Source organism: Siphateles boraxobius, unplaced genomic scaffold (assembly GCF_051911475.1).
Source record: "Siphateles boraxobius isolate OS27281-9 unplaced genomic scaffold, OSU_SipBor_1 119, whole genome shotgun sequence".
Classification (NCBI taxonomy): Eukaryota; Metazoa; Chordata; class Actinopteri; order Cypriniformes; family Leuciscidae; genus Siphateles; species Siphateles boraxobius.
The window spans coordinates 4,651,989-4,674,677 of NW_027508721.1; the positions used below are offsets into that span (position 1 = coordinate 4,651,989).

At 39.6% G+C, this 22,689-nt stretch overlaps 1 protein-coding gene across 1 annotated transcript in view; it reads right to left on the minus strand.

Moving 5' to 3' along the window:
* Positions 1-156: 156 nt before the first annotated feature.
* LOC143712938 (uncharacterized) overlaps positions 157-22,689 on the minus strand; it is a 38,305-nt gene continuing 15,772 nt past the window's right edge. Inside the window, exons 2-7 of the mRNA XM_077204815.1 lie at positions 5,885-6,874; positions 3,540-3,608; positions 3,260-3,436; positions 2,209-2,329; positions 1,517-1,612; positions 157-1,422 (exon numbers count right to left, since the gene is read on the minus strand). Coding sequence (XP_077060930.1) covers positions 1,299-1,422; positions 1,517-1,612; positions 2,209-2,329; positions 3,260-3,436; positions 3,540-3,608; positions 5,885-6,623 — 1,326 coding nt within the window. The 5' untranslated portion in view covers positions 6,624-6,874 and the 3' untranslated portion in view covers positions 157-1,298. The remainder of the gene's footprint in view (positions 1,423-1,516; positions 1,613-2,208; positions 2,330-3,259; positions 3,437-3,539; positions 3,609-5,884; positions 6,875-22,689) is intronic.

The following is a 22,689-nucleotide window of genomic DNA, read 5'->3' on the forward strand; positions in this document are numbered from 1 at the left end:
GCGTATATTGGTTTGACATTTTCAAAGGTCTGATAGATCAGTGATCGTTGCTTTCATAACAGGCAAAAAAGTGGACTGAAACAAACCATTTATGTAAGAAAAGACACGTGTCTCATGTCTGTTACGATAGGGTTGTGGAGGAAAGATAGGAAGACATAACATTTGAATCGTTTTTAATTCTGGGCACTTTTAAAATAATACATTTGGATTAGTTCATGCCAATTTTAAACAAGTTTTCTATGGAATTGGACATACATTTACAAGTATATGGAAATATTTTAATGTAAGAAATTGATGTGAATTGCAACTATGTTCAGCTTCATCTAGACAAAAGAAGAAAACCAGAACAGTACCTATGGATTCAATTCCAATTTACTCTACTGGAAAATATTTTTTTTTGTCTTGTTTTTTTCCGTGAAATATCTGAACAGCCTTAAAACAAGATAAATATACTTAAGAAGCATCACATGATAAGATTTTCACAAAATAAATATTGAATTAGTTTTTTTTTTATCTCACCCCAAGGGCAAATTGTTTTTAGATGTTTTGAGCAAGAAAAAAGCTCAATAAAAATTCAATTCTAAACATATTTTCGGAAAACAAGTCTTACTATTTTATGCAGGTTTGCTAAATGTATCTTTTTCCCCCCAGAATATAGATATTTTATCTGAGAATCCAGCCCAAAAATGTATACTTTTTATCCTTGTGTACATGCAATAGCTAGATGTTATTATAGAATGATCTCTGCAACAAAAAAAAAAGCTTAATATTTTTGTCTTGTTTTCAGTACATACATTATTTCTAAAATCAAGATACATTTACTTGAGAAGGAAAATAGTTACCAAGTCTTGTTTTCTAGGCAAGTTTATTTTTAATACATGAACAAATATCTGCCAATGGGGTCAGAAAAATAATCTTAAACTTAATTCAAAGGGTAAACGAGATCTTTGGCAGATACTTATCTTATTTTAAAGAGTAAAGATAAAGAGTTTTTCAGAAAACAAGACCTGATTCCTTATATAATTTTGCTTGTCAAATAAATGATTCTTGACTTAAGAATGTTTCGATATTTTGTACTGTAAGACAAGACAAAAATACTGGGTAAGAAGTTTTTTTTTTTCTGCAGTGCAAATAATATGTCATTCTTCTGTACAGGGAATAACACATGAGTGACGTCAAGGTTAACCAGACCGTTCAATACACATATAGACACACACACACACATGTTCATACTGTACAGTCAGACACTCAATCATTTACACACACACTTGAACATCTACTCCTTAAGGTCAGCAATGCTAAACAGCAGAGGTTCTGGGGTCATAGGATGAATTCTTCTCTGTGGAATCCAGTGGGATAGTTGTCATAGCAACGTCCTCTTGCTGGACCTGCGAGTACTCTGGAAGGTCGTCTACAGCAGTTCTGTTAGCAAAAACAATCAGTCACAATGCATGTGTGTGTGTGTTTATGGTCCTCATAATCAGGATGAGTATGTGTGTGGTGGTCGGATACTCACTGTTCATCGATTGGAATGGTGGTGTCTGTGTTGTTTGCTTCACATTCTATACCCCCGTTTCCTCCTGCACACGGGTTCTTTGGGGCCACACTGTTGCTAACAAATATATAGGAATATTATCCTTTAAGTATGTAGTATAAAATAAATGCAGCCTTGGTGAGCATAAGACTTCTTTCAAAAACCCCCAAAAATCTCACTGACCCCAAACATTTGAACGGTATAGACAACGCTATCGCATGACTAATTCGTACGAATTCGTACGACCTCACTCGTACCATTTGTCTAAACCCCAGTAATGGGTAGGTTTAGGGACGGGGTCAGGGGTATAGGTAATTCATACGAATTCATACGAATTGGGCAATTCGTAAAATATGTACGATTTAGCAAAAAACGTTCAAATTCTTACGAGTGGGGTCGTATAAATTTGTACGAATTAGCCACCTCGTGATATTCCTGTTGCTCACTCATGGGTTTGAGTCCTATAGGGATCTTGTACTGTAAGTCACTTTTGATAATGGATTTGCCGAATAGCATTTTTGTGCATGTGTGTAATGTATACTTATACTGTAACACACTGTTTAGATATCTATATTATACATATATTTTCACACATCTCATCTGTTATTATATTGAAGTTCCAATAACTACTTCTCTTTCAAAGAGCCTATAAATCTTACAAAGCACACACAAACCTGTTTGGCTTTCTCCTGCACTTCAGAATGTAAACTATGGTGACAGCAGTTTGCAGGATGAGAAAGAAAGCTGCTGCTATGGCTCCTATCTTCCAAGCATCCTGCCCTATGGCTTTGGTCTCTGAAGCGTGAAAGAGAGAGAGAAAGTACTGTCAAATATAGAAAGTTAAATAAATCAAAAAAGAGAAATGAGCAGGTGAGCAGACTACCATCTGGCACTTTCCAGTACAAAATAGAGAAACGAATTATTTGTTTATATATATATATATATATATATATATATATATATATATGGTTCCACTTTATTTCGATAGTCCACTTTAGACATTCTACTAACTATAAACTAACTTTTCAACAACATCTCAACTAACTCTCATTAGAGTATTAGTAGACTGTCAGTAGACTGTTAGGTTATGGTTAGGTGTTAGGGTTCGTGTTAGTAGAATAAGTTGACTGGTAGTTGCCAAGTTACTTATAGTCAGTAGAATGTCTGTTGGGGAACCATCAAAATAAAGTGTTAGCAGATATTAAGCAGACAGTCTACTAATAATCTAATGACAGTTAATTACATGTAGTTGCAAAATTACAATAGTTAGTAAAATGTCTGAAGTGGACTATCGAAAAAAAGTGTTGCCTTATATATATTTATATAATTTATTTGAATTGTTTTACAAGTGGGCAGTGACAGGTGCATGACCTTCAGAAAACATCAACATCATGAGCTCAAACTGTTTTATTTTCTAGTCATTTTATATATTATATAATTATATTATATTATATAAAATTAGCACATAGATAGATAGATAGATAGATATATAGATAGATAGATAGATAGATAGATAGATAGATAGATAGATAGATAGATAGATAGATAGATAGATAGATAGATAGATAGATAGATAGATAGATAGATAGATGGTAATGGGGTTGAGTTCAAAATATCACATTTGTGGTCATTAAAGTGGATAATTCTAAATTGTTTTTGCAAATGTGTTTACTTATTATTTCTGTTTTACTTTGTGTTTAGATATTTGTCATGATGTTGTCTTACGTGTAGATTCAACGTGTTCCTCCATTGGTGCGTCAGTGTCTCCGAGCCTCAGTTTGAGAACTGGTGTTGGTGGGAGCTCCTCAATAGTGTTCATCAACACCGGTTCACCTGGATTTTTCTCATTCAGGTCCCTGGAGTTGATAATCTCATTTACATCACTGGCCTCATGTGTTTTACCTGTAGAATATGAAGAAGTTTCCACACATTCATTGCGTTACTTTCATAGACAGCAGGCGACTGAAGGTTTGAGAGAGAATTGTGTCATTAACAGCCTCACCACCTGTTGCTTTAGACTTGGTGATAAGAGGATCCTGCAACTTAATTGGTCCCTTAGTATCCACGGTGACCTCTGTTGTGAAATGAGGGAGACATTTAACATAGTGGTGAAAATTTCAGCGTAAAGATGAGATGAGACCTGGAGGATGCGTATGGAATTTAAAATGACGCTCTAACAGTACAGTATATATTTGTGTGACACAGGAGTTCAGCAGTGTTAGGGGTAACGCATTAGGCTACAAGTAACATGAGTAACGTAATCAGATTACTTTTTCAAGTAAAGGGTAAAGTATCACATTACTTTTTAAATTCACAACAAAATATCTGAGTTACTTTTCTTTTTAAATAATGCAAGTTGCTTTGTTTTCCCATTGATTGACGGACACCTTTGAGAGAAATCGGGAGTACTAATGGCAGCACAGCTGAGCTGAGCTGCGCCCTCTACAGGCAAGAATTTGCATTTCCTTCAGCCTGAGGCTCATTTATTTCACCATACAGTTGCTGAAAATATAACCTTTTTTATGTTATTAAAAAACAAACAAACAAGCAAGCCCAGCCCAGGTGACAAAGAGTAACGCAAAAGTAATGTAACGCATTACTTTCCATAAAAAGTAACCAAGTAACACAATTGGTTACTTTTTAGGGGGTAACACGATATTGTAATGCATTAGTTTTATAAGTAACTTTCCACAACACTGGAGTTCAGTATATTAAGGAACCAAGAAACCTTTGCAAAAAGAGATCTGTGTTTGTCAGAAGACAAAATGACTTTGTACGTGAGGGGAAGTCGATATTTGAAATTTTCCTCTAGACTTTTGGCCAAAATGGTCAAATATATTGGTAAGCAACTAATTATTGGTCTTCATGAAGACAAAGGTGAGATTCTTACTTCCTCAAATTATTAAATCAATCATTACAGATGCATATCTTATACACATATTTACCCAATGCACAGAAATGAAGAAAGTCTGATTTATCTGAATACCACCAACTGTGACAGAGGCAATTTGACTCAGTGGAGCATTTAGTGCTTTTAGGAGGATTGAAGGGTAAAGTCCATGCTGTATGGGAATTAAGGTTTAAGGGTTTCTTAGTTTCAGCAGGATAAATGTGTTTCTGTATGTAGGTCACAGGAGCAGCAAGAGCAGAAACATATAGAACATTGGTTCATCATAAATGGACTTGTACTAAAACAGACCACGCTCACACTGGTTGATATGATGTTTAGACAGATGTTAAAATCCAACATGATCTTATTAGTCCTCGAAGATATTTGTTCATATAGTGTGGTTCTAACACACTGACGTTTTTGTATATTTGTATAGACTGAATGTATTAACATATTTTGTCAGCATCTAATACGTATAAACAACTTTACGGATGTTTTTTGAATTCTTTTAATGTCTTAAATTAATTAATGGGTTGATTTTGTTGTATTTAATCAGTGAGACTTATTAAATGTTTAATGCATAATATAATATAATATAATAAAGATAATAAAATAAAGCTGTGCATACATAAATACTTTTATGTTTTAAATATTGTCAATACATCCATATTGTATGTTTCAGCATATATTGAAACATACTAAATGTATGTGTATTGTATATGACTACTAAATGACATCAGACTATGAAATGACACTGAAGGGAGATTGTATTTCTTTTAGCACTTCTTTCAATTGGTTTCAGTCACCTTTTTCTCAAGTAGAGGGAGATATTGTTAGTGTTTGCAGGTGTTTGTGTGGGCTTTATTACTCTCCATACTCCCAAATGTACTGCAACAAGATACATATACTTTGATTAAAGAAAACAACTGCTGTTCCACAGCACTATTCTATTGCATTGCATTCTATTCAAATCTTTTTAGGAAGATTCTACTACACTCTATTCAATCTATAAAACTGAAATGAAGTGATGCTATGTGAATCCCCAGTGTGCACAATCTGATTAAGCAGTGTATTTCAGTGTATTTCAGCGTGACTGTGTAATTAATGGTGGATAGATGACTTGGAGTGCACCCAGGAGCCAGTCATCTCCAGAGATACATGTTACGAGTCTTTTCGCTGTTATAAACTGAAGGGAAGCCCTTAGGCGGCTTCGTTCCTTTGCTGTATATTGTAAGTGCAAAGATCAGACAGTGAAAGTCTAATTGCATTAGGTTTGGAGGGGAAAACTCCATAACAATTGGGAAACCATAGCTAACAAAATAATTTGCCGCTATGGTGTACAACTAGAAAATGTCACGCCTCTAACTTAACAGAAAATATGTAATTTAATGGTTTGAGGTTGAAATGTATCACCATTTTTGGTTTGAAGTTATCTTGGGTGGTGAATGCACTTTAATTACCTGGTTCCTGTTGAGTTTTCTCTGGTACTCTTTTTTCAGTTGGAAGAACATCCTCCTCTCTAGAAACTTTATGAAGTTGTACCTCAGATCCAGCCTTTACCTCCTCTCTACTTGTTTCAACTTCAATCACACTTTCTTCAGTCTTTGCTGCTCCCTGCTCTTCCTGTGCGACTTCATCCATATCAACCACACCACCATCTGTACCCATCTGTGCTGTTACTGCCTGCCATTCCTCTTCACTAGGCTCTGATTCTGCATCTTTTTCTTGCCTTTCCACAGATTCTTCTTCCTGTGGTTCTTCTACTTTAACTTCACCACCACCAATTGTCACCTCTACTTCTATTTTCCCTTTGTCCTCAATAAATCCCTGTCCTGGCTCTTCTGCACCCTCTTCAACCTCTTTGCCTCCCTTATCCATTTCCGCAGCTCCTCTTCCTGATTCATTTTCCTTTTCTGTGACAGTATAAGTCTGGACCGGTGATATCTCTGACTGGTTTTCCTCTGTCATTGGTTCAACCACTCCAACAATCTCAGGGTCTTTCAAAAATGATTCTACTGGTTCCTGAATTGAATCTGTTGCCTCAAGGTCCAATGGTTTTATAACTGATTTCTGTTCTGGCTCTGAAATTGATGACTCCTCCTGAGCTATCAGTCCTTGAATCCCCTCTGAAGGCTCTATATCTTGGGCCAGCCCTTTTTGAGCTGTTTTCTCGTATGTCTGTTCATTTGATTCTGACATATGCACATCTGGTTCTCCTTCATTGAGATGCACTTCTTCAGCTGCTTCTTCTATTGTATGATCTGCTGTGTTCTCTACTGATGGTGACTCCTGCTCTGGCGTGATTTCCCCTACAACATGCTCCAAGGCTTCGCGTATGGCGCCGGTTGTCGAGATCTGTACTGCATGCTCGAATGCTGCCTTTACTGCATCAATCACATCACCCAGGCTTGGTGGGGCCGGCTGGGGGTCAGGGGACGGGAGAGCATCATCTGTGCAAAGCAGCAAAGAGAACTAGAGACTTTAGAGAAGATTTGACTGGGTCAACATTGTCAAGCTGCTAATGTGCAGCAGGTTCACATCTCATCGCTCTTTTTGTGAGTTTAAATATATATATGAGCAGCAGGGATGGACATAATTCAGAATTGAAGTACTGGCTTCGGTTTTATGAGTTGGAATTTGAACTGAATTGGTCAAAGGAAATTGAATTGGATTATTATCTATCTGTCTGTCGGTCTGTCTGTCTATCTGTCTGTCTGTCTGTCTGTCTATCTATCTATCTATCTATCTATCTATCTATCTATCTATCTATCTATCTGTCTGTCTGTCTGTCTGTCTGTCTGTCTGTCTGTCTGTCTGTCTGTCTGTCTGTCTGTCTGTCTGTCTGTCTGCCTGTCTGTCTGTCTGTCCTGTAAGGCCCTTTAAATTTGTAATGAAACGTAAGTACTGACAAATCTTTTCCTCCTTTTGTGGAGCATATTTGAGTGTAACGGATTATTGAAAAAAATTTAGGGCAGGGACCTGGTTGTATCCAACAGTTGTTGATTGGATTTTGGGATGTGCCCATTGCATTCAGAAATGAATGTGAGCTTGCAGTCAAATGGGTGGGGTTTGATCAATAAATCATTGAACATTCCAAGGCCAAAAAAAAGTATTGGTTCACAAAGAGATCTATAACATGCAGTTACAAAACAAATAGGATGAATTTTCATTTCATGCCAACTTTAAACTTGTTTCACAACTTTTCACAAGCCAACATTCAAGGTGTGACTTTGCAAATTTTTGTTAATCAGAATATTCCTTTTAAAAGTTTAAAAGTCTACCTTTTTGGTTTCCAACATACAGTACACAAGTTCAGTAGCTTTTATTTTCTGATGGAGTATTCATTGTATATACAGAGCTCAAAATGCGTGTTGAGTCACAATGGTCAATCACTATTTTAAGAAGCTGTAAGATTAAAAGTGAGAGCAATTGTTACCTCGGAGAAAGTGTAAAGGGGAGTCTGACTGTCATCACAAATATGAATCTTATGTCATGTATCTTAGTCATTCTTATTAGAAAAAAACTAACTGAATGTAAGGAAGTAGAATAATAATTAATTGATATTCAAAGAAATTCAAATACGGTAATTTTTAAACTCAAAATCTTTACCCAATTTTCTGAACAACCGAATCAAACTATATATTTAGTTTCAGTAGAACTTATTTTGTCAAAGACTTCTTCAATGTAGTCTTTGGTTTTCACAGCAATTTTCAAAGGAAAGTGAAATAGATTTGTGTGAATTCCTGTGGAATGTGAGATCTCACAGTTGATCAGCATGAAGGTGTTGCGGTGCTGGGAAATAGCGATTGAATAACTTTTACAGGCCTGAAATGAAGAAGCTAATGGGATCTCAGTTTGGAGTCTAGAGATATTAGTTTGCTTGTACTACAGCCAAACACAAGCTGAGGCTGCCAGTGCTGTGGTTACTGTCAGCCTTGGAGAACTGATTTGAAGTTGTTATTGGTTTTAGATCTAGTTGACATTTTGAAAAGTGGGTTTTCAGACAATCATCAGCAAAAGTGCCTTTGGAATGACCAGGAAAATTGATTATGCAGATTGCACGTCAGAAATTGATTTCAGCCTTAGATGCAGTCCATGAATCAGTGAAACACACTGGCATCTAATGCTGACTCAACATGGATCAAGCTATTTTGCCCTGAGGGTAATTCCCTAAGAATATAATATCCTTCCTCCCAGTCTTTATATAGACTTTGTAATCCGATTCCTTAACATATGCTTTCAAGCACAAATTCAGTGTTATTGAAAAAAAAATGTTACTATACCTTGTCCCTGGCAAAGATGAAAAAGCAACATCACTAACAATCCATTATGAGAATACAGTCCCATGGTGGAAAACAGATGTCCAAAGTGGCCTTCTTTCTGTAGGGTCTATTAGTTGTTGTTTTTTTTAGTTTTTTTTAGTGTGTTTGAGATGGATGAGGGAATTAGCTGGCTCCAGGTGTGTTGAACTCAAAAGCGGAGGTCTCTGGACTGGGATGCTTGATCTCCCTTTGGGATGGCGTCGGGTGCATCGAGGATTTGCCCTCGTCTGGAAAAGTCGCAAGGCTCTGCGGAATGCCGAGTTGAATCCTCGGAGTGGCGGCACCAAGCCATGATGACATGTCTCACTCGTGTAGTAATTAAGGCCTACCTGTGAATTCGTTCGGGCAGTACATCAGAGCAATAGGCCCATTCAAGTGTATTCAAGCTCTCAGCCTTTTGTGCCACAGTTTTGATTAGGATCTTCACATTTTTTTTAATACTTTTATTAAGGTAAACATGATTAAGGTAAACATTGTGTAAAGTGACCAATACCTTAATTCATAAATTCATTTTAAAACTTATTATCTATTGCTTTGTTAAATTGGTGATAAGCATTTATATATATGTAGATCATAAGTTCAGTATGTATTGTAATTCAGTGTAATGTATTCATTTGCTATTTTTGCTTATTGTTGCCATTGAATTTTTTGGTACCATATACCTCCATATATGTATTGTATGATAAATTTATGACTTCAGGCATGATTTCAGGTGAAAAGTTTTTCCGTGAGATGTGATGGCCATGACATAGCCATAATTATAGCTCTGTAAAAGCAAGTTACATAGACTTTTTTAATTATTATTTTTGGAAAGAGAACAAATGAAGATTATTTGAACCATTTAACCATTTGTGTACAATCAAATAACCATTTGTGTACAATCTTAAATGATTTCATTACACTGAGAAAAAAAAAACCAGCATGCCAAGAAATCCATTGAATGCTGTTTTCATCCCCTTTATGCATTCATGCACGTCGTGGGTTCTTGAGTTATTAACAGTTGTTTGGATCGTCTATTACACTAAGCAAAGATCCTATTGATTTTCATAATTTTCATTCCATAATTTTATAAAAATGACATATGTTCAGTTAAAATAGTTTTGGTGATTAGGTCCAGCACCTGAAATTTCTTCTCACTAATGAACAAGCTTGAATGCCTCATGTGTTCAGTCGGCTGGCCTTTACTTCTTCAATTCAAAGAATTCTTGGAATGCTCTTGCCCTCAGTTCACTGTTCTGAATGAGACCCAAAAGCAGTCATGATTGTAGTCATTCAGTTAGCAATTCACATCATAACTAGTTCACATGACCATCATAGTTTCTAGCACATTGCCCCAGCCCTGAAACCCTTAATTTTTTGTAAGAAGTTTTGTTCCTGCACTTTTTACAGTGTTTTGTATAAGAGTCGCTTTGTGTTTGATAACGCTCGCTCATTTGCTCATATGACAAAACCACGCTTATAAAACAGTTTTATGAAGACTTAATGTATTCCTAAAGGGAAACCGAATAAGGTGAGAGGGGTCAGACCCCAATAAATGGCTCTGGGTGAGATCAATGATGTCACAAAGGGCACAAATGAATTTTGAATGGGAAATAAAATAGTGTTTCATTCTATCCTAAATAACAAAATCAGTTTGAAACCCACCGCTGTGGACAGATACTTCTTTTTCAGGAATTTCCTCCTGTTTTATTATTCTCTCAGGCTTTGCTGGTGCTGTGATTCGTGACTGTACAGAGATTAGACCAGTGTAGTCTGACAGTGAGCTATGCTAATGCAGTCACATGCCGCTCACATTGTGTGCGCTCAGTCCCGGCAGGAGAGAGGCACTGTTAGCTTGTGACTGCACTGGGATTACTGAGCCACTCAACGCAAGACCTAAACACACTCCAACAGCGGGAGGGCCCTACTCACACACACACACACACACACACACACACACACACACACACACACACACACACACACACACACACACACACACACACACACACACACACACACACACACACACACACACACTCACTCGCTTGAGGCCCTGAAATTCACAAGTATAAACAATTCCTTTATTTCAGTTTCAAAAGGGAATATTACTGTTACGCTCACTTTTTTAAGATGTTGTCATATATGCATGGACAGCGTGACTTGAGATAAGAGATCACTAGTAAGAAACACCACAGGGAATGGTTTCGGGACAGTGGCATGATACTCATTTTTTGTCTTGTATTTTTTGTCCTTGTAGTCATTCAAAAGTACTACACAAGTATCAAGTTTCTATGATTTTTAATTTCTAAACTAAAAATATGATATGTCCTTATATGACAATAAAGAAAAAGTCTTAATAAAGGAATTCAATTATTCAAAAGAAAACCTTATTTATCAGCTAACCCAATCTAGTTGTCTAATTCCTAATCCAGTTGTCTAATAAATCTGGCATTGCACAGGTATATTACGAATATTGTTGGCTCTTTGACAAATTGCTTTTGTTCTCCTCAAAAGAAGTCATTCTTTTGTAAAATGTAATGTTAGGTTAAACTTTTGTCCACCAAATCAAAATCATGTGGTGCAACCAAAATACAAAAACATGAAAAAACGTAATGCTATTTATGAATGCCACACTGAGCAGATCCACCAAAGAGCTCTCTGAGGAAGCTGAGAAAGCAAGCCACTGGCTCTGGCTGAAACGACGAGACAAGTCGTGGGGAGTAACATCAAGTTAGGTTTTGCTGCAGGGGGTGTCAGGGAGACGTCCCTGTTCACTGCCCCGCCACCATGAGACGTTCTGGGTTAAGGGGCGAAACGTCAATGAGCGGTGGTCCCCAGCTGAAGACCCTGCAGCAAAACCGTGTGGTATGCAGTCAGGTTTTTTAAGCCTGCCTCAGAGAAAAGGACGCCTCTGCCATGCATAGTCCACAAAAGGCACCGTTGGAGGTGCGACAGGCCTAAGGCCCAGCAGAAAGACCATCTCGCTGTAATGAGTAATGCATTTCTGGAGACAGTGGCTACTGTGAATAGAGCAGTTGGAGTCCAGGGAAGACTGGAGGACAACCAGGAGAGACTGGTGGCAGCAGGATAGACTGCACCGGGAGAGGCGGGCTAGTAACCCTACCCTCTAGTTTTTCAAGAGGAAGACACCCAAAGTCTACTACGAAGAAGAAACAAAGAAAACAACCCGACGGCCCTCCGAGAGGCGGGATGAAAGAAGGGCCAACAAGGACGGACCACACGGTAACGAACGCAAGGATATCGGCAAAAGAGAAGATCCCAAGGAAGTGTGGGTGCGGCTGGGAAAAAACAACAACTCTGAGGGGACTTCACATCCACATGGGAAAGAAGAAGTGTGGTGGTGGTAGCCTAATGCAACCTTGCACTGCCCTGGTAAGGGCAGGTCAGACAAATGGGATCCAAGGCCGGGTTGACAACCATAGTGCCAATGGGCCCAATGTTGCAGAGGCAGGGCAGGTTGAAAGGGAAGAGGAAGAAAGGGATGTTGATGAACCCCAAGAAGTGAACCCAGTAGCACCCCCGAGTGACTCAAGAACGGAGTTGAGCCAAAGGGCCAGGAACCTGAAGAATCCACTCCGAAGGAATAAGATCAAGTGGCCAAAGGCCAACAAAGCTGAGGAGTGGAGAAAGTTGGACGAACATCTGAGTGGGCTGCTGCAAAAAGCTCTGCGCGGGTCAGTGGTAGCCAAGCTAAATCTGTTCGGGGAAATCCTGTATGAAGAATGCAGCAACAGGTATGGCGAGGTGACCATCAGAGAAGACGCAATAAGATCAAAGGGAAGGAGGGAAAAAGAGATTGATGACCTGGTGGCAAGTAGAAGGCAGGTTCGCAAGCGTTGGAGGAAGGCAGAGGAGTCTGAGAAGGAGGGCCTGAAAGCTCTCTGGGATGAGATCAGAAGACGCCTTGCTAACCTGCGGAGGGCAGAACGCATTAGAAGACGGAGGAAAAGGAAAGAGAAGGAAAGATCAAACTTCTTCAGGAATCCATTTCGGCATGCACGTGGACTCCTTGAGGAGAAGACAAGTGGAACCTTGGATATCTCCAAAAAAGAACTACAGGAGCACATCCGCACTCAGTACAGTGACCCAGCAAGGAACAACCCCCTAGGTTCGCCAGGGTATGTGCCTAGACCCTCAGAACCATCAGCCCTGTTTGACGTATCACCACCCAAGCTCAGCGAGGTCAGGCAGGTGATCCAGCGGGCAAGATCTGCTTCAGCACCAGGCCCGAACGGAATACCGTACAAGCTGTATAAGAACTGTCCAGGAGTGCTGAAGCTGTTATGGACCCTGATGAGAATCACCTGGTCTAAGCAGACCATACCATCTGAGTGGCAGAGGGCAGTGGCAGTCTCTATTCCCAAGCAACAGAACGCCAAGACCATCGAGCAGTTCAGGAGCATAGCTCTACTGAATGTGGAGGGGAAAATCTTCTTCTCCGTGATGGCAAGAAGAATGTCCACCTACTTCACGGAGAACAACTACATTGATACCAGCTGCCAGAAAGCCGGGATTCCAGGTTTTCCTGGCTGTGTAGAGCATGCTTCCATGATTTGGGAACAGATCCAGACCACTAAGAGGGAGAAGAAAGATCTGCATGTCATATGGTTAGACCTAGCCAATGCCTATGGCTCAGTGCCGCACCTGCTCATAGCCTACGCTTTGGAATTCTTCTACATCCCAGACAACATCAGGACCATGATCATGAACTACTTCCAGGATATGCACATGTGCTTTGCACTGAAGAAGTTCACCACCGGCTGGCAACAACTGGAAGTAGGGATTGCAATGGGATGCTCCATTTCCCCCATCCTCTTCGTGGCAGCGTTTGAGGTCATCTTGATCGGGGCAAGGCAAGTGGTGGGTGGGGTCCGGTTGCCTTCAGGCCAGAGGCTCCCGCCCCTAAGGAGCTATATGGATGACATCACCTGCCTCCTACGAACTGCCCCATGCACAGCTAGGCTGCTTAAGAGGCTGGAGGAGCTGATCACCTGGGCCAGGATGAAGTTCAAGCCGCAGAAGTCAAGGAGCCTCTCATTGCGAAAGGGGGAGAGAAATGACAGACTTACCTTCACCATCAGCGGGGAAGACATCCCCCGCATCGTGGATCAGCCCATCCGAAGCCTAGGAAGACTTTATACATCTGGTCTCTCAGACAAGGAGATGGGGAAAATCATCCTTCTGCAGCTGTCAGAAGGCCTATCCAAGATTGATGCAAGCCAGCTACCTGGAAAGTACAAGGTGTGGTGTTATCACTTCACCCTGTACCCAAGGGTGATGTGGCCTTTGAAGCTGTGCGAAGTCACCTCATCAGCCGTAAGCCGGATGGAGGCAAAAGCCAACTCCTTCATCCGTAAATGGCTTGGCCTACCACGGTGCTTCTCAGCTGCTGGCCTGTATGGATGGAACTCACTCCAGCTACCCTTGAAATCCATCACCCTGGGCTATAGGCAGGAGAAGGCAAGGCTGGTGATGGAATTAAGGGACTCCTCCGACAGGACAGTGGCTGATGCAAATGCCAGAGTTGAGACTGGAAGGAAGTGGAGGGCCAAGGAGGAGGTGGAGAAGGTGATGGGAAGACTGCAACATCAACAAGTCGTGGGCATGGTCCAGACAGGACGGGCAGGTCTGGGATGGAGCAAGCCACCCATCCCATGGTCCAAGGCAAGCAGGAAGGAGAGGAAGGACCTTGTTGTTGCAGAGGTCACCAGGATTGAGCAGGAGGAGATCAGAGTGAGGTCTGTAGTACAGGGGCAGCAGGGGCGGTGGACAACTTGGGAGGGTGTCACGAGCCGAGCAATCAGCTGGCCAGAGCTCTGGAAACTGCCGCAGGCTCGGCTCAGTTTCCTCATTAGGGCAACGTACGACACCCTCCCGAGCCCTAAAAACCTCCACCAATGGCTTGGAACAGAGCAATCCTGTGACCTCTGCGGGACCATCAATGCCTCACTCCAGCATATTCTGTCTTGCTGTAAAACAGCACTGACACAAGGGCGGCTCAGATGGCGGCAGAGGTGCTGGAGAAAAGTCGACAGGAGGCAAACAACCAGAGTCCATCAGAGAGCCGATGCAGGATCCACTTCATTAGGCAGGGGGAAGACGTAATTCATACCAGCAAGAGACAACCTGCCAAGCTTTTAACACCAGGGGCGGTGTGGAAAATGGAAGTGGACTTGGGAAGGCAGCTCCAGTTCCCACAGGAGATATGCAGCACCACCTTAAGACCAGATGTGGTGCTGTGGTCTGTAGCTGTGAAGTCAGTAATACTAATCGAGCTGACAGTGCCATGGGAGGAGGGTCTGGAAGCTGCCTACGAGAGAAAGAGGCGAAGTATGCAGACCTGGTTGCGGAGTGCAGGGAAAGTGGATGGAATGTGAGGCTGTACCCGGTGGAGGTGGGAGCCAGAGGCTTTGTGGGCAGATCAATATCACGTTTGCTCAAGGACCTGGGACTACGGGGAGCCACACTGAGCAGATCCACCAAAGAGCTCTCTGAGGAAGCTGAGAAAGCAAGCCACTGGCTCTGGCTGAAACGACGAGACAAGTCGTGGGGAGTAACATCAAGTTAGGTTTTGCTGCAGGGGGTGTCAGGGAGACGTCCCTGTTCACTGCCCCGCCACCATGAGACGTTCTGGGTTAAGGGGCGAAACGTCAATGAGCGGTGGTCCCCAGCTGAAGACCCTGCAGCAAAACCGTGTGGTATGCAGTCAGGTTTTTTAAGCCTGCCTCAGAGAAAAGGACGCCTCTGCCATGCATAGTCCACAAAAGGCACCGTTGGAGGTGCGACAGGCCTAAGGCCCAGCAGAAAGACCATCTCGCTGTAATGAGTAAATGAATTGATGTACTTTTTAAACTTGTATTTAAAAACTTTAATATGTACACTCACATATTTAAGGTATTATCTATCTATCTATCTATCTATCTATCTATCTATCTATCTATCTATCTATCTATCTATATATATATATATATATATATATATATATATATATATAAATTGTATTACTCTTTGGTTACCAACATTCTCAAAATATATTGTATTATGTTTCACAGAAGAAAGAAAAAGTCACACTGGTTTGGAATGACATGAGGGTGAATAAATGATCACAGCATTTTCATTTTAGGGTGGACTATTCCTTTAATGATGACAACATAATGGGTTTTTAGAGGACAGCTCTGTCAAACTTTTAAAAGTTTCTTTGGATCAAAGTGCAGACTCTCCTTTAGCCTTCACAGATTAATGTCAGCATGCACGACACTCTGCCCAAAATTGAGAGTTACATAGAGGATCCACTTAAACACATCCCTAATACCATAATTGCAGCAGGTATCAAAATAGTTTATTCGTCATACATCTTATTACAGCAGAATCCCTGTGCAAGTTGTGAACAATTCGGTTTGCGTATTCTCTAGTAAGATTATGTAGTTGCAGGCATTTTCAAAGAGACAAGCAAAAATAGTATCAAAAGCAGATCATTAAAAAAATCACGGCTGATATAAACACTCCAATCGTCAGTGAGTAGGGGGTGTGATCAAAGTCTCTCATTTGAATCATTATGACAGCTTCAGTTAAAAAAATTATTCACTATAGCATATGCCAGCCATGAAAAAAGCATCTAATTATTTTGAAAATCTGACAAAGATGATGTCATGGTACCTAAAAATGGTGGCTTAGCTTGTGTCCCTACATGTGAGCGTGTATGTGTGGAACAGGGAGAGAGGGAAAGAGAGGGAGAGGAGCATGTTTGATGTGGATTTCGAGGTATCTAGGACATCTTTTTAGGTCAAAAACTTCAGAAATTCTGTTTTCAGAAAGCTTACATTTTTCATATGTAAATCAGCTTCATGGAAGCAACAGAAACAACAGCTCCAATGATATATGCGTTATTAATATTCAGAGAGAAACTTCTAATTTATGCAGCCTTCGTTAGGAAACTTATCAAAGGAGAGAGCCAGTAACCGTGGCAATACCAGTCGACAGGCAAGCTGATTGTGTGGTGTGTTTGTTGGCATGTATACGTCTAAGAAAGAGATTGTTCCCAACAAAATGGATATTTTGTTGAAAGCTTTCTCTAATTTTCTGTTCACTTTCAATTAGGAGATAAGGTCTGCAATAGAAAGAGTACCTATATAAAGGTTTATGTTACTTCCTCCTATCTCAGCTGATGCTTGGGTGGTTAATGTGGCCCTGTGATCCCCTGCTGGTAGATGCTCTAACTACACACACACACACACACACACACACACACACACACACACACACACACACACACACACACACACACACACACTTCTTCATTTGTCCTATCGAAGGAAGATGGGGAAACCTGTCTGAAAACGGTGGTTATTTGTACAGATACATTTGGTGACCACAGTGACGCCGAAATTACAATCTTCAAATAATGCAGCCCCTCAACAATAGAAATATATATGCACATCTTAAAGGGATAGTTCACCAAAAAATATCTATTCTGTCATTAATTACTCACTCTCATGTCAATTCAAACCCGTAAGACTTTCCTTTATCTCCGGAACACAAATGAAGATCTTTTTGATGAAATCTGAGAGTTTTCTGTCCCTCCATTGACAGCTATTCAACTGAAATTTGGACAGTTCAAAAAGTACATCGTAAAACTAATCCATATGAATTGAGCGGTTTAGTCCACATTTTCTGAAGAGACACGATCGCTTTATATGATGAACAGATTGAATTTAGGCTTCTATTCACAAAATAACATTCATAATCTGTAAAATATAAAATATACATCAGTTATGATAAACGGAAGCTCAAGCATGATCGCTTGATGTGTACAAGAACCAATGAGGTTTGTTCTCATGTTACGCAGCACGTTTGAGCTTTTGCGGGAACCAATGAGGTTTGTTCTCGTACGTCAAGCAGGTTTGGTTGAACTTTTGATGTTTGCTGATCAGTGATATAGTTTATATGTGAATAAAAGCCTAAAATAAATCTGTTCATCATTTAACCTGATCGAGTCTCTTCAGAAAATGTGAACTAAACTGCTCAATTCACATGGATTAGTTTTACGAACTCTTTATGAACTTTTTGAAGCGTCAAAGTGGTAGTTGTGTAGCTGTCAATGGAGAGTACAGAAATTGCTCAGATTTCATCAAAAAGATCATCATTTGTGTTCCCGAAGATGAACGAAGGTCTTACGGGTTTGGAATGACATGAGGGTGAATAATAAACGACAACATTTTTGGGTGAACTAACCCTTTAATGTAATTACTATTACTAATGCTAAATGTATAATTAATCCACGAGGGCACCAAGGTGACTCTTAAAATAGAATATCTATAGTTTAAGTATGACATTCTGCCATAGTGACTTATTGACATATGGCTTGTAAGGTCTTAAATGTATTGATTATTATGTCATCCAAGTGGAATATCATTAACTTGATACCATTTAATTATACCTTCAGACTGAAAGTAAACAGATAGAAATCCACTCTCACTTGATTCTGGTCCAAAAAAAGAGTCATGGTTTAAGTATGGACCACTTAATATGGTATATGCTGTAACTAATTAATTATTTTTATTTATTTATTTACTTACTTTCAGTTTTCATTTACATTTTAGTGTTTTTGTCATTTCATTACTTTTTTTCCCCTTTATATTTCTGTTTATATTATTTTTTTGGTTTTAGTTGCTTGGTGTAGAGCTAACTGAATAACAATAACTGTCTCCTGATGATAACGATATCATTTGGGTTATATATTCCATTAATTCACCTTTTGACCTCAGCATCATTCTTAAATAAAAAAGCATATCTAACAATATGAGTTTTTAGAGCTTTTAGGACCCAACGATATCATGATATTGTTATCATCAAGAGATTGATGCAGAGCTATTATTATTCAGTTAGCACCAAGCAAGCTACTAAAACCAAAATAAATAGAATTAAAGCTGCAAGCAGCATTTAGCGGTGTTCAAGCAGTTAAGGCCTTTAAGGCCGTTAAGCACAAAAGCATCAAAAGACATTAAGTTTTATTTAGCATACATTTAAACACTGGCATAATAGATGGAAAAGACCATTTACAGCCAATACAGGCAATTTACCATATAGGAAATATATGTTTTTAAAGCTTTTTAACAGTTATAGCGCCACCTATGGTCCAATCTCGATGAAACTTTGCATGCTTCTTCACCATGTTATGACATATATGCTCATCAATTTTTGTGAAGTTTTGACTTTTCGTTTAGGATTTATAGGCTTTTGAGAGTATTTTGCCCCGCCCCTTTTTAAATGACCCTGTTACAGCCACCCAAATGCAAAATTTCAACTTTTTTTCGATAATTATTGATCTAGAGAGTCCAGAGAATAGGCCTAGACTGGTTTGGTGTCGATCGGGCGAAAAACCAGGGACTAGTTCGCAAAAGTAGGTTTTGGACAAAATTCGACATAGCGGAAATTTTTTCTTGGCTAAATCGAAATTGGATATATATATTTTGTCCGTCTTGAGCCAAGGATCACAGTGGTGTAAAAAACTTGAGGCTAGGACCAACGGTCGAGGAGTTAACAGCAATTTAGTACTTTTGGTTGCTGTAGCGCCACCTATGGGCCAATCGGGGTCATACTCTGATAGGTTGTCCCCAAATTGAGGCCTACCATCTGGCTGAGTTTCAAGTCTCTGGGCCTTACGGTTTGGGCTGCACGATGCGTTTTAGGGGATTTTTTTTTCAAATAGCAATTACAATAGGTTTTCAGCACTTCGTGCTTGAACACTTAAATATTAAGGAAACAAAAACTACTACAACTACTATTTAAGAATACTGGTGAGGTCAAAAGGTAAAGTAATGAAATCTGCTTAGGCTATATGAAAGTAGCTATAGCCTATGCAAACCTGTCCCACCTGCAGCAAAGTCTAAACAATAGCATAGCCTTCATCATTTTTTTCCTCAGACTCAGTTTACTCACTAGTCGATGTGGGACAGCTTGCTCAAATTCATGGGTCTCTGTCCAAAATTCTGTTGCTTCATTACCAAACTGATGTCATATTAGTTACTGAGCCGTATGTAATCAATGGGACCGACACATAGGGTTCCTCCCTTTTTCGAGAGATCATTAGACAATATCCTGTGCTTAAATGGAGCGCTTATATAAGCATTGTACATTATGTAAGTGGTATGCCTTTATTAATATTCCATAAATGTGGGGTGGGTGGTCGTCTGTGTTTGATGTCACTCTTGAATTATCTGCGTCCCTTGAGCATTCTCGGTGGTCCACAATCACGCCGAGAGCGCGCGCGTGCGCCCGTGAGTCTGTGCGCTTCTACCGTGGGAGGGCGAGGGTGTTTTCGCGATCATTATTTAATACAGACAAAGTGTAGAGACAGAAATAGACTACTGAGTCAAAGAGGTAGATATCTTTCGTCATTCCTACACGCACACCCTCTTTAAACAAGGGGATTAAAAAGAGACACGAACGGTGAGATAAAACTGGGTGGGTGCTGAAAAGGGAAAGCAATATCTGTGTCTTGTCGGCAGAGGGCGCATGCGTCTTTATAGAAACCCCTCATGTCATCGATGTGAAACCTAAAACCTTACATCAGCATGTCCTTTCTCACACATCCCCCTCCGCTCTCCATAATTTACACACTTTCTCACACAAACACCCCTGTTTCTTTATTCGTAATATTATTGTTTTAAACTGCCACTATCGCATGCATAATTTGCAGTGAGAGTGAAAAACAGAAGGAGAGAGAAAAGGGAGGAAAGAGAGGGGAAAAGATTCCTCACAGCATCTTCTCTGAGGCAGAATTGGGTCAGGCTGCCTCCAGGGTGTAAGAGCATCTACCTACCAGTCAAAAAACCTGTGTGTGTGTGTGTGTGTGTGTATATTTCTATACCAGAGCTGCACTTGAGTGTATAACAGTATTACATTTTCCAGTGATGTCTTAAGGTCTGATGTGTCTCAGATTTACTTTAATTACTTATAACTTTAATGCCAGCTATCCCAGCTTCCTGAGTCTTAATGGATTTGAGTGTGTGCGTGAGTATGTGAGATGGATGGATCATGGATGTTAAAGTAAACGACTGACTGAAGGTTATAGCGTCAGAAAGAATGATTGTCCTGAGCGTAATAACAGCACGTTCTCAGGCTCTTTGTGTGTGTAGGTCACATTTTGCCTACATTGTTGGGGGTCCAAATGTCCCCACAAGGATAGTTAAACCTGAAATCAGCTATAGGACATTGTGGGGACCAGCTAACAGTTTGCACAAGGATATGTATAATATCCCACAAGGAAAATGCCTAAATCAACTTACTAAATTGTTTTTTAATTACGTAACACAATCTGACACTTAATTTTACTGTATACTCAAAAAAAGTAGACTACCGGTCAAAAGATACATTGATAACTGATAATAATAACAACAACCATTATTAATAATTGAGCAACAATCATAATCGATCACAATTGAGCACCAAATCAGCATAATGATTTCTGAAGAATCATGTCACGCTGCGACTGAAGTAATGGCTGCTGAAAATTCTGCTTTGACATAACAGGAATAAAACACATTTTAAAATAAATGACATAGAACACAGTTCTTTTAATTTGCAATCATATTTCACAATATTACTGTTCTTTTTAAAGTATTTTGATCAAATAAAAGCAGATTTGGTGAGCATAAGAGACTTTCAAACGATTAAAAAAAAGTGTAATTATTCCAAACTTTAACTACTTGTGTATATATAAAGTTTAATATTAACACAAACAAATGTACATCTGTGTAAGCCTACTGTGGTCTGGCCGTGTCGTCGATTGTACAAAATGAAAGAACAGGTGTCTACATCCCGCCATTTGGATGTGGCCACAATTTCATCAACATGACAACTGAATCTGGTTCCTTGGCCAAACAGCGGGGGAAGTAGTGCCTTGAATGACAGGCCTCTGGTGTGATGTCATTACACTCAATGTGGATTGCCTCAAGAAAAGTTGATATGGGTTTCAATAATTCATTACCATTGCCAGATTGAAAAAAAAAAAGCTCCAGTCGGGTCTAGAAATGAGGGGAATGGTGAACTAATGCCATCTGAGAGGACAGATGAGTGAACCCTTCTTGTATATGCACTATTGTAAAAGGTGGGCACTGGCTTTGTCCTATTATAACATAGCTCATGTGGTCTGGGCTCCTGTGCCATTTATTCGGGGGTAGGAATAGATACAAGACATTGTTACATTCCAAAAGCAGAGTGGTGTAGTGTGGTCTAGTTGTGAGATGCGTGAGCATCATGACCAAGGGCACGACACATACAGTATTTTTCGGTTTGATACACTGTACATGTTTCACGTAATAACCACCATTAAAAAATGCAGATTTTGTTTTTATTTTGAACCAAATTAATACTTTTATTCAGCAAGGACACATTACATTGTTTAAAAGTGACAGAAATATTCATAATGTTACACAAGATTTCTATTCTAAATAAATATGATGTTCTTCTGAACTTTCTATTAATCAAAAAAGTGTGCTGACAGTTGACAGAATTCACAGTGATGATAAGAATGGTCATTTGTCGTGGTTGCTGAAAAATTGAGCTTTGCTATGATGGCATCACGGGTATAAACTACATTTTAAAATAAATTAAAATAGAAAACAGCTATTTAATAAAAATCACAGTATTATTGTTTTTACTGTATTTTTAATCAAATAAATGCAGCCTTGGTGAACATAAGTGAAACGTATCCACTGATGGCGAGTCGAGTTGAAGATCACGTGCAGTTTATTGAACAAAATACAAAAACAAAACTAAAGTACTAGGACTTCACTAGTACGCTTTCAAATCACTCTCACGGTACATTGATGTCATACACCGATTGGTCTGCACAGCTATTGGCTGCATCCAAAATCGTATACTTCCCTACAATATAGTACGTGAAAAAACGTATGTGACAAAAGAAGTATGTCGGAATT